The sequence below is a fragment of the Cetorhinus maximus genome, chromosome 3 (genome assembly GCF_964194155.1).
Source record: "Cetorhinus maximus chromosome 3, sCetMax3.hap1.1, whole genome shotgun sequence".
Classification (NCBI taxonomy): domain Eukaryota; kingdom Metazoa; phylum Chordata; class Chondrichthyes; order Lamniformes; family Cetorhinidae; genus Cetorhinus; species Cetorhinus maximus.
The window spans coordinates 30,515,367-30,528,265 of NC_135881.1; the positions used below are offsets into that span (position 1 = coordinate 30,515,367).

Consider the following 12,899-nt stretch of genomic DNA (forward strand, 5'->3'; position numbering starts at 1 on the left):
AGGTTAGACGGGCAGGTCCATTAATGAGCTTAATTACTTTTTAAATGGCTTCAATTGGCCGTTGAAAGGTCGGCGGGCGCACAGCTGATTCGACTGCGCCCCCCGCCGACCTGAAAATTTGAATGACGTCGGAAATTCCGCCTGATGTCATCCCCTATCGGCGAGCGGGCCCCGCCCCTGCCCGCCAACCTAAATATCCTGGCCTAGGTTTATTTACAATACAGCCAGCAGCAACTACACATGTGCTTTCAACTTCATCTCCATCTCTACACTGACTGTGGAGGTAGCCAGCGCTGCTAACACTTTGGTTTACACAGATCATGTGATTTTACATCACAGGACTATTCATAAAGGTACAGTCCCAACATTTAACAAAACCATTATTACTACACCCTCCCACATGTTGTGGAGTTTTAACTCTGCAGCGTGTCACTGACGCTACTAATCAATTCCCCAACAGCAAGCCAACCTGATTGATAGGCTGGGCCTCAAGCGAGTGGGCAGCTGCTGAATGAAGGCCACAGGAGCAGCTAGGTCAGGGAAGGGAAGGGGTTGATTGGGTAGGCTGTGATCCTGGGGGCGAGGGAAGGAGGTTGGAGCCTCGTCCTGGAGAAACTCAAAGGCCAGGGGAATGGGGAGGAACTAGGGGCTTGTTGGCAGGATCGGAGATCTCAGGGGGGAAGGTTGTTTGGAAAAGGGGGCTCATGATTGTGAACGCTCCTCAAGCCTGGATCCAGGAAGTCGGCGTGAAGGAACTTATCTCCTGAGTCCACCAGATCATTGCCTTGATGAAGCTGCCAGGTTTCCAGGTTTCGCTCAGGAAATTTGGCCAACAGCAGTTAAGATTGAAAACATGCAGGATGAAAAGGCTCGCAGCCTCATTATCATATTTAAAGTTCCAACCGCCTTCCTTGCAGAGGGTAATCACCTGCCCACCTTCTGGCCTCAGAGTCAGAAATGGGCAGTTTGGAGATGGGTTTTGGTCATGGAAACACATTTTTGAGACTTTAATCCCCCACCCAATCCAAACCATCCATTTTTTAGGTTAAAATTCAGACCTATGCGTCTGATAATGCCTTTCGTGAATAGAAGGCAGGTCAATGCTATGATTCGACAAGAATTCTGGACGGATTCCATTAGGACCTTTGCATAAGGGCTTTGCCTTGTGTGTCTGTCATTAAGTAAGTTTGACTTTTGCAAAGTTGGATTTGCATAGGAGATTGCGATGAATCACATTTGCACGTAATACATCACATTAAACTCTCAAAACAGAAGTCAATTACTACGTGTCACTTAATGACATTAACAAACTAATGTCATATAATTAGCTCTATGTGCTCATTCACAAAAAAACCCAATCATTTTTAGGTATGTTTTTCTAATATCTAAACGCTCACTAAATCGAGTAGTCAGACCTTATAATAGGACATAATTGAATTGCAGTAAAACCTGAAATTTCCAAAAAGAGGAGCTAAGATATATACGTATATATTTGCATTTCAGTCACATAGAAATGAAACAAGTTGCATTTTTTTTTTAAACGGTTAGATCAATAACCTGCCAACAGATTTGAATACAAATCTTTAATAAACTTTTTTTTAATTCATTCATGGAAGGTGGGCATCGTTGTCTTGGCCAGCATTTATCACTAATCCCTAATTGCCCTTGAGGTGGTGGTGGTGAGCTGCCTTCTTGAACCCCTGCTGTCCATGTGCTGTAGGTACACCCACAGTGCTTTTAGGGAGGGAGTTCCAAGATTTTGACCCAGTGACGGTGAAGGAATGGCGATATATAAGTCAGGGTGGTGAGTGGCTTGGAGGGGAACTTCCAGGTGGTGATCTTCCCATCTGTCCGCTGCCCTTGTCCTTCCAGATGGCAGTGGTCATGGGTTTGGAAGGTGCTGTCCAATGAGGCTTGGTGAATTCCTGCAGTGCATCTTGTAGATGGTACAAACTGCTGCTACTGTGTGTCGGTGGTGGAGGGAGTGAATGTTTGTGGACGGGGTGTCAATCAAGTGGGCTGCTGTGTCCTAGATTGGTGTCGAGCTTCTTGAGTGTTTTTGGAGCTGCACTCGTCCGAGCAAGTGGAGGGTATTCCATCACACTCCTGACTTGTGCCTTATATAATTTCACACATTATCGGTAGGAAAACCCTGCATTAATGAATACCTTCAAGATAATTTTGATTGAATGGCTCTCTTAGCGTATACATAAAATAAAGATTTATCTTACAAAATATAGAACACATTCTGGAAAAAGATTCAGAAAGAAAGACAGGTCACTCAGGAAATGAATGTCACAAAAACAGGACTATGACTAATTTAAATCTCACAACCTCAAATCAGCTCTGCACACTCCTGTTGCTATTCTCTTACCATGACATAGTGATTGCTTCATCCGCAAGGAAGTCTAGAAATAGCTGCAAACAATTGGATGTTAATTGTACACCAAAGAAGATGTCATAATTACCCATATTCTACGTACTAGATTATTTCAAAGAACAACAAAAGGTTTCATGACATCAAAAACCTCATCCTCCCAATTGATGTCAAAATACAACTAACGGTTTCATAGTTCAAATAAATGTTAAAACTTCTATGACAAAGTGTTTTCTTACCATTATCTACATGAAAATACCAGTCTCAACCACTACGAACAGAGCTCAATTTAATACCTCTATGTGCAATTAACTATAAATTGTGACAAGTTAACTGCCACAAAAAAAAGATGAGGCTAAGGTGTTAAGATTCTTATTCAGCAATATATACTAATCAAATTATGAGAGATCATCTAAATGTGATTAAAGGCATTACAAATCTTTAAACCAATAATTAACTTTATAATCGATGACATTTGACAACATGGCTAGGTTTGCTGTGGTGTCAGAGATCCAGGTAACATGGCAAAAAGCAGTCAAATAAAATCAAAATACCACGGCTCTGGAGATCTGAAATAAAAACAGAAAATGCTGGAAAAACTCAGCAGGTTGGGCAGCATCTATGGAGAGAGATACACAGTTAACATTTCTTCATCCTGCCAGGCCTGCTGAGTTTTTCCAGCACTTTGTTTTTATCATATGGTAAAATAACATGAGATTCAGACCCTAACTCTATCTACTTTTGTATTTTAACAACAACTGTTTAATCTGACTTTAGCCATTAAATATTTTCCCCCCCAATTCAGTAATGCTTCTTTCTCTTCCCCTTCAACCGACATCACAGCTGTGTGCTTTCACACATATCTTTCAATTTGCTGGTGACAGTTAGTAGGGATTTTCACAAACTGTGCTACCAGGCTTGCTGCTTTCTCAGCCCAAGGAGGATACGCCTGCTGTGGGGAAAAATTAAGCACACTGACTATTTTTCTCTCCTTCCCTGCCTATTCAAGCTACAATGCTCTATCCATTCCCCACCCAACCACAAACAAAGAATTCCACCAAGCCAAGAACCAGCAAAACATATCGCATGTAGTTGACTAATGGGGTGAATGGCAGTCTCCCCTGAAACACTCACTTACTCTACCTTGGAGAGAGGTCGTCAATAACTGTAGCCCTGTGACAAGCAGCTGGGATCGCAACTTGCTCCACTGGGCAACAATGTTGCACGACTTTTAGCCCTCCCCTGCTAGAAGCAAGCGGGCATGTATCTTGAAGTGGCTGGATAGATTGTAGTATCATTATTGCATTACATTTTGCAAAACAAGTTTCACAGCTACCCGCAAAAAAAAAAAAATCCATAATACAGCGACATCCGGTTTTAAAATAGGAAAGGTTTTGAAAGAAGTATTGAGAGAGGACATGAAGCATCATGGCCCAGATCTTGCAGGTGTAATAATAACGAAATAGCAACTTCTGGCATCTACATATGCGCGGTTAAACGTGGAAATCCAGAAGTTGTTGCCCACGATTCGCTGTTCCTCCACAGGGTGCACTACTGAAGTCCTCACTGATGGAAATACACTGAAATTACTTGAATTTCTTTTTATTCGTTCATGGGATGTGGGCGCACTGGCTGGGCCAGCATTTATAGCCCATTCCTATTGTTCCTTGAGAACTGAGTAGTTTCCAAGGCCATTTCAGAGGGCCTTTAAGAGTCAATCACATTGCTGTGGGTCTGGAGTCACATGTAAGCCATACCAGATAAGGACAGCGGATTTCCTTCCCTAAAGGAAGGACTTTAGTGAACCAGATGGGTTTTTACAACAATCGACAATGGTTTCATGGTCATCATTAGACTTTTAGTTCCAGATTTTGATCGAATTCAAGTTTCCCCATCTGCCTGGGATTTGAGCCTGGGTCCCCAGAGCATTACCCTGCGTCTCTGGAATACCGGTCCAGTGACAACACCACTATGCCATCGCCTCACTTTTTAGGCTAATTTCACTGTCAAAAACCTTGAAAAAGTTATGCCTTGTTGAATGAAGTGTGCCTGGGAGTTTAACATTATATCAAGCTCATAATTACTTAACAATGCCTCTAGCTAAACAGGGCCCACAAATTTCAGTTTCCTGCAATCTGAGGCTGTTTTTATGAAACTATCACTTGCATTATCATTTGAGATAAGCACAGGCAGGGAAATGCGACTATTATTATCTCCATTGAGCCCTTGGGCACAATATATGGAACAATCTGATACTATAATTCGTGACAGATTCTGGAAGTGCAACTTAGTCAATGGAATGGGAAAAGACATAAATCCATGTTAAAAAAAAATGATATTCACTAAAAAAATATCATTTTAAATTAAATAGCATTTGCTCTTAAAAGCTTAGACTTCAAAAAATTGTCAGCACTTTGTAAAATTCTCACAACTGATCTCAAAAGGAGCCAGATTCAGTCAATTTTAAATGGAATCCGATCTATGTGCAAAACCAGATGGAACTGCAACTTAATTAAATGAAACACTGGCTTATATAAGGGCTTGCTTCACTGCTAATAATTCATCAGAATTATAGATCTCTTTGCATGTATAAAATAATCTCAGTGTATAGTAACCTAACAGAGAAAAATGAACATTCATACTTTGAATAGAGTGCCAGTCACCTTGTCTAAATGGTCTGGATTACTACAGAAATCTTTCATTAACATTCCCAGGAGGTTGAACTATTCAATGTCACATCCATGGATCAGGAAAGGCAGTAATTTTGGAGACAAAGTGGACTTCAGCAAATCTGATTTTTGGGCTGAACACATTACTCCAGGTAATGAGATATGCAACAAAAAGACCTGGACAAAAAGTCTAAGTACCGTACGTAAGGATGTAAAGCGGTTTTCCATTCGTGTCCATGGTGGTCAGGCAAGGTGCTTTTGGAGAGATGGTACCCCAACGCTGAAGAGCTGCCTCCAGGGATGGTGGCCAGTTAGTTACTACACCAAGCTGCTCTCCCCTGATGGCTAGCATCTGTGCTCCCTCCGGTCTTGGCTGGTTAGGGTCTGGCTGTTGAACTATAAGAAAATTGAGAGTGTCAGTCTTTCCGCCGATGCAATTATAATTCCTATTTGCATGTTTCTGAAACGATGATTATATTAACCTCAAAACTCAGTAAATTCTCAGTAAATTAAATAGATTTCCAGCTGTGGACCCAGACCACATAGACAAGAAAGGTTTCAGGATTAGATGACGTAGGACAATCAGGTCCAGAAACTTTGGCTGATTCTCCCCGGTGGGGAGAGCACAAGTGAATTGTAGTCTCTCTTCTGTCGCCTTGACTGAACTCATAACTAAGGACCATAGAAATATGAGTAGGCAATTCAATTCCTTGATTCTGTTCCATCATTCAATCAGATTTCTTTTTTTAATTCTTTCATGGGATGCAGTCATCGCTGGCTAGGCCAGTATTTATTGCCCATCCCTAATTGCCCTTGAGAAGGTAGGTGGTGGTGAGCCACATTCTTCAACCGCTGCAGTTCATGTGGTGTAGGTGCACTCACAGTGCTATTAGGGACGGAGTTCCAGGATTTGGACCCAACGATGGTGAAGGAACGCTGTATGGTGTGATGGGGAATTTGCAGATGGCGGTGTTCCCATGCATCTGCTGATTATAGCTCAGCTGTGCCTCAATGCCTATTTACCTGCCCTTTGCTACATATCTCTTGATGTTTGTCCAACAAAAATTAGTCATTCGCAATTGTAACGATTTCAATTGTCTTTTTGGTGAGCTACAGTACACTTCATGGACTAAATGGCCACTTAAGGGCCCCATGGATGGGTGGGTCACCCACCCCCTGTAAAATTTCAGATCGGTCAGGTTTAGGCAGGAAGGCTTTACGTGCCCCCGCACCTTCAAATCCACTGGCGGGGGATCGTAAAATCCAACCCCTCAAGAAGTACTACTTCCAGATTTCACTCGAACAGCTGAGCTCTAATTTTAAAATTAGACTCCCTTGTTCTGGATTTAGCCACTGGGGACGATGGTTTCACTCTATCTAGCCGATCAAATCACTTAATCATGTTCACACCTAAATTAGGTCACCCCATAAATTTCTAAACTTAAGGGAATACAAGCAACCCAACCTCAATTTAACCCTTTAAACATTGGTATCATTCTAGTGAATTTGTGCTGTACCCACTCCAAAGATGATAAATCTTTCCTGAGGATAAGTACACAAAACTAAATGTGGCACATAGGCTAAACTAAGACAGGAGGCCATACTATCTGTGTAGTTCAATGCCACGTTGAGCAGTGCATTCATCTACTGAACAGGTTCAGCAAACTTGAGCATTAAGTCAAGGAGGAGATAGTATGGCAGGTGACTAGAAAGAGGTAGATTTTAAGAAGAGTTGTAAGGGTTTAGAAGAAAGTGATAGATGGAAAAGTGAAGAGTTTAAGAGGGGAATTCCAGAGCTGGGTTCTAGATTATTGAAGGCCATGTTCCAATGGTGGTGCAAAGGGAGAAGGGATGCATAACAGCTCTGGTCAGAAGAACAGAGTTCTGGGAGGTTGGAGGTCATGGTGGTTGGGGACCTGAAGAAAGTTACATGGATAGGATGGAGTGAGATTATGAAAGGATCAATACATGAGGATAAGGATCTGAGGTGTCATGGGGACTGAGCGCCAAAGTAAGTCAGCAAGGACAGGGCAATAGGTGACTGGGAGCACTTGGTGAAGAAAAAGCTTGGATAGCGTTCCTTCTAATATGTGTAAACCTTACTAAGAATTTTATTATGCATTAGGCACATGCTTATATGTAATAAATTCAGTTTAGAATAAAACCAAATACTAATAAGGTTATGCTTACCTTCCAGCAACTCTTCAAAATCATCAACAAAGAATTCTCGTAAGGGTGGGCGTTTCGGTCGTTTAAGGGTGTTCACAAGCTGCTGGATCTTTGCAGAGACTCGGCTGCTTACTGGTACTCCTACGCGAAAGAGATTGATAAATGAATTGGGTTACTGAAGAACACGCTGTCGAAGAGTAGGTAAAGTTGCAGAGCTGTTCTTGATACTTAACTTGCCTTTATGGTTCTAAGCAAAATCTAAAATCAAGATGACTTCAATCGAGCATTGTCCTCTGACTGGAACAAAATGTTTTATTCTGTAGTGATTCTACTGAACAGTTTGAAATATTGGAACAGTGTGCGTTCATACCCAAGGCTGTCGTTACGAAAGAAAACTGGCTTTGCTCACTCCCCCCAAAAAATTCCATGCTAAAATCACAGTCAATCACATCTTGATGTCAATCAGCAACTCAATGCTTATTAAATTCAGTATAGTCTTCAGTAAAACCTTTGTCAATAGAAAACTATTACAGTAGCATATACAAAACTATTGTGAGAAAGGTTAGATGGACTAATGGTTTAAGATGTATCAACCCATTCTTGGCACTGTTCAGATACAATATGAACGGCACACCACATAAACTAATTGACATAAGGAGGATCAAAGCTTACAATTCCTGACAACTGGGAGCAGACCTCCCGATCTTTGATCTTGATCATGTTATTATGAGCAAGTGCAGGAGCAAAATCGGGGACAGTCAGAGAGTAAAAGAAAAACAACCACCCCAGGTTCTCGTTGACATCCTAAAGCAACACAGTCGAGACTTGGAATTGTGGACATGAAGGCAAATTGGGAGTGCTGCCCTGCTGTCTCTCCTCAAGTAATCATGCATAAGCTTTCATAATGCATGTTGGCAGCTACTCAACTGCATGGGGAGCCATAGCTGAACTGAACATTTACACAAGCACATATCTAACATCAGTCGCCGGATAGCAATCAGAAACAAGAAGTCTGGCCAATTTCTGTCTCCGTGCCGCAAGGGTACTTAATTTAGTGTCATGACTGTGAGTAGACAACATCACCAACCTAGGAACTGAAGCTGGCCTGGTCTTTTATGAACTATGCACTGTATAAACTTCCTGAGTTACCAGGGGAGCTACAAATCCCACTCTGTGACCAACCACCAAAAGATAACTGATTGTAGTTCACGCTTTATTCCCCTTATCCCCGTGAAAACCAACCCTACCCCTGAGCAATAGCTGTCCAACAAGATTCGCAACACAGGGATTTGAAAGCGTAACCCTGTGAACAATCACTGATGATTATGATTGCAGGTTCAAGGCCCAGTCAAGGGCTTGAGCCTATAATGTAGGCTGCTAATACAGAGTAGCAAGGGACAGGGTCAGGTGTTTGTCCTTCAGATGTGAGGCTAAACCAAGAGCACCTCCACTCAATTAAGGTCAACATTCAAGATTCAGTGACACTATTTGGAACAAAAGGAACTTCTACCAATATATAGGTTTCTGCCCCAAATCAACATTATGTTTTGAGGTGAGAGTGATTGCTGTTGACATCAAGGCCATGTTTGACAAAGTGTGGCATCAAGGAGCCCTAGCAAAACTGGGGCCAATGGGAATTAGGGGGAAAACTCTCCACTGGTTGGAGTCATAGCTAGCACAATGGAAGATAGTTGTGGTTGTTGGAGATCAGTCATCTCAGCTCCGGGACATCACTGCAGGAGTTCCTCAGGGTAGTGTCCTCAGCCCAACCATCTTCAACTGCTTCATCAATGACCTTCCTCCCATCATAAGGTCAGAAGTGGGGATGTTCGCTTATGATTGCACAATGTTCAGCACCATTCGTGACTGAAGCTGTCCATGTCCATATGCAGCAAGGCCTGGACAATATCCAGACTTGGCCTGACAAGAGGTAAGTAACATTCGTGCCACACAAATGTCAGGCAATGATCATCTCCAACAAGAGAGAATCCCCTTTATGTTCAATAGCATTACCAGCACTGAATCCCCCACTATCAACATCCTGGGGGTCACCATTGACCAGAAACTCAACTGGACTAGCCACATAAATACTGTGGCTACAAGAGCACGTCAAGGCTAGGAATCCTGTGACATGTAACCCACCTCCTGACTCCCCAAAGTCTGTCCACCATCTATAAGGCTCAAGTCAGGAGTATGATGGAATACTCCCCACTTGCCTGGATGAGTGCAGCTCCCACAACACTCAAGAAGCTTGACACTGTCCAGGACAAAGCAGCCTGCTTGATTGGCACCACATCCACAAACATTCACTCCCTCCACCATCAATGCACAGTAGCAGCAGTGCGTACTTATGCAATCAAGATGCACTGCAGGAATTCACCAAGGCTCCTTAGACAGCACCTTCCAAACCCATGACCACTACCATCTAGAAGGACAAGGGTAACAGATAGATAGGAAAACACCACCTGGGAGTTCCCCTCCAAGTCACTCACCACCCTGACCTGGAAATATATCGCCGTTCCTTCACTGACGCCGGCCAAAATCCTGGAACTCTCTTCCTAACAGCACTGTGGATGTACCTACACCACAGGGACTGCAGCGGTTCAAGAAGGCAGCTCACCACCACCTTCTCAAGGGCAATTAGGGATGGGCAATAAATGCTGGCCCAGCCAGTGAAGCCCACGTCCCATGAATGAATAATAAAAAACAGACTATCACAGAATCATAGAACCTCACAGTGCAGAAGAGGCCCATCCAGTCTGCACTGACAGAAGGTGAGACCTGACCTACCTACCTAATCCCACTTAACAGTACTTGGCCCATAGCCTTGAATGTTATGACATGCCAAGTGCTCATCCAGGTACTTTTTAAAGGATGTGAGGCAACTGCCTCCACCACCCTCCCAGGCAGTGCATTCCAGACCATCACCACCCTCTGGGTAAAAAAGTTTTTTCTCACATCCCACCTAAACCTCCTACCCCTCACCTTGAACTCATGTCCCCTCGTGACTGACCCTTGAACTAAGGGTAACAGCTTCTCCCGATCTCCCCTGTCGATGCCCCTCATAATCTTGTACGCCTCGATCAGGTCGCCCCTCAGTCTTCTCTGCTCCAACGAAAACAACCCAAGTCTATCCAACTTCTCGTCATAACTTAAATGTTTCATCCCAGGCAACATCCTGGTGAATCTCCTCTGCACCCCCTCCAGTGCAATCACATCCTTCCTATAATGTGGCGACCAGAACTGCACACAGTACTCCAGCTGTGGCCTCACCAAGGTTCTATACAACTCCAACATGACCTCCCTACTTTTGTAATCTATGCCTCGATTGATAAAGGCAAGTGTCCCATATGCCTTTTTCACCACCCCACTAGCATGCCCCTCCGCCTTCAGAGATCTATGGACACACACGCCAAGGTCCCTTTGTTCCTCAGAACTTCCTAGTGTCATGCCATTCATTGAATACTTCCTTGTCAAATTACTCCTTCCAAAGTGTATCACCTCACACTTTTCAGGGTTAAGTTCTATCTGCCACTTATCTGCCCATTTGACCATCCCCTCTATATCTTCCTGTAGCCCAAGGCACTCAACCTCATTGTTAACCACCCGGCCAATCTTTGTGTCATCCACAAACTTACTAATCCTACCCCCCACATAGTCATCTATGTCGTTTATATAAATGACAAATAATAGGGGACCCAGCATAGGTCCCTGTGGTACACCACTGGACACTGGCTTCCAGTCACTAAAGCATCCTTCTGCTAACTGCTCATTTTCTGGAATCGTGCTACCCACAAAATCATTGCCACATTTGCCGGTAAACAAGATGCACTGCACTTTAAAGTGATACACAGGAGCACTTTGAGGTGCTTACAATGGCAAGGGACTATAAAAATGCAATTATATCATTCTTCCAAAGTTCATCTTTAACATATCTTGAGCTCCATATCCTGGAACTGCAGTTTACAGTATAAAAGGTAACCATTTGGCACATTGTTATTCTTTTTGCGCTGACACTTTGATAAAGCAGTTCAAATCCAACACTATGCTGTCCTCTTTCCCCATTGCCATGTCTTCATCTGCTTCAAGTATTTATTTACATTAACTTAAAGGATTCAATAGTTTCAGCTATTGGCTCAGATCTTCCTATGCTAATCTCCAAACACCTGATTCCCCCACTGATCTGCTGACTACCTCACCCCCGACCAGATCCAACTACCTCTCCAAACTACTCTAACCCCCCCTCCCCCCACAACCAAGACCCAGGCCCAACTGCCCCACCACCACCCGACTAACCCAACACCCGACCTGACTAGTTCTGACCTGACGACCGACCCGACAACACACCTCACCCACTTCCCATCTGACCCACTTCACGCCCCACCCTGCCCATTCGCTCTTTGACCCACTCACCTGTTCATTAAAATTCAGACTTGACATTTAAATTTACCACACGGTGGCTGGCGCCGTAAAAAAGGGCGCACGTCCTGTCTTCCGCCCAACTCTTCTCCGCTTCGACAGGGCTCTCAGAGGGACGCTCCTGTCCCGCATTTCTGAAATAGGTGGGCTCGGAAGGCCCCAGAAGAAATGCAGAGCAGCACGAGTCGGGGACGCTTTCAAGCAGAGCAGCAATCCGACGACGTTTGCCGTTCCTCGGAAGATCCAGGCCTAAGTTATTAACTAACACTAACGCTTGTATTTAAATATCTTCATACTTCACACTACAATCCGTTGAGTGCTGGACAACGGACATCAGCAGCATTCCGAGTTTTACCTTATTATTTTTGATTAAAGTCGGTACCTGTTAAAGCTTGTGAACACAATGGTAAAGCGGGTCAACGCTTGCGATATCTGCTTTCTGCTATACGCAAGCGTTGGAGATGTACCTATTCTGTATCCCCCCCCCTCGCCACCACACCTCCCAGAGTTTTTTTTGAAACTGCTAGATATTGAAAGTAAAACGGTGAAACAATATTATTTTCTCTGCATTTTCAAAGAAGAAAAGCATTGTTTCAATGTAACAAAACACTGGCAAGAAGGCGCTGTTTGTATTGGTATTACACTGAAATTAAACACAGCTGGCAACTGTGACAAATATCAGGCATTAGTACCAAATGGTTTTTTAAATTCTGATGCAAAACCTTGGGGATCTGAATGATTCATGTGGAAACGGACAATGTCAATATGGATAGTAACTCGGTTTGTTCTACTGATGATTTTACTTGTGATCTCACTGCCCTCCGTGCATACCAATTAGTTTATTATGCAAAACATTCGTACTCCTGGGGGCAGGATAAAAGAAGTGTTCTCACGGACTTCTTTGTTTTGGGGAAACAAAGAACATTGTTTCCTGGAACACTTATTCATACTAACGGTCAGCACAAGATCCAACTTCTATCCCACCATGAAGCCACTGGTGCTGTTTTGCTATTGTGATGTGAATTTCAGGCTATGCTAACCTGAACCTACAGCAATGTTGAGGCTTTATCCTTCCTGCTTTACATTAAACATTGTAGTTGCAACGCTAGAAGTCATTTTTCTTGCTAATGTGCAAAAGAAGCTCACACATAGCTAATAAAATATGAGATGGGTGTGAAGAGTCCATTGAAAAAAGGCGGTGCTGGTTGAGCTGACTGGCTTTTTCCTGTTCACTCTGAAGGCAATTCTGCACCAAACAAACATGA

The 12,899-nt window shown here is 43.4% G+C and overlaps 1 protein-coding gene across 4 annotated transcripts in view; it reads right to left on the reverse strand.

The window, feature by feature from the left end:
• The window catches only part of LOC144677193 (disco-interacting protein 2 homolog C), a 589,517-nt gene that overhangs the window by 186,640 nt on the left and 389,978 nt on the right, over window positions 1-12,899 (reverse strand). For all 4 annotated transcript variants that reach the window (XM_078537402.1, XM_078537389.1, XM_078537398.1 and 1 more), the window contains exons 7-8: window positions 7,237-7,356; window positions 5,245-5,442 (exon numbers count right to left, since the gene is read on the reverse strand). In XM_078537402.1, the coding sequence (XP_078393528.1) occupies window positions 5,245-5,442; window positions 7,237-7,356 (318 nt within the window). The remainder of the gene's footprint in view (window positions 1-5,244; window positions 5,443-7,236; window positions 7,357-12,899) is intronic.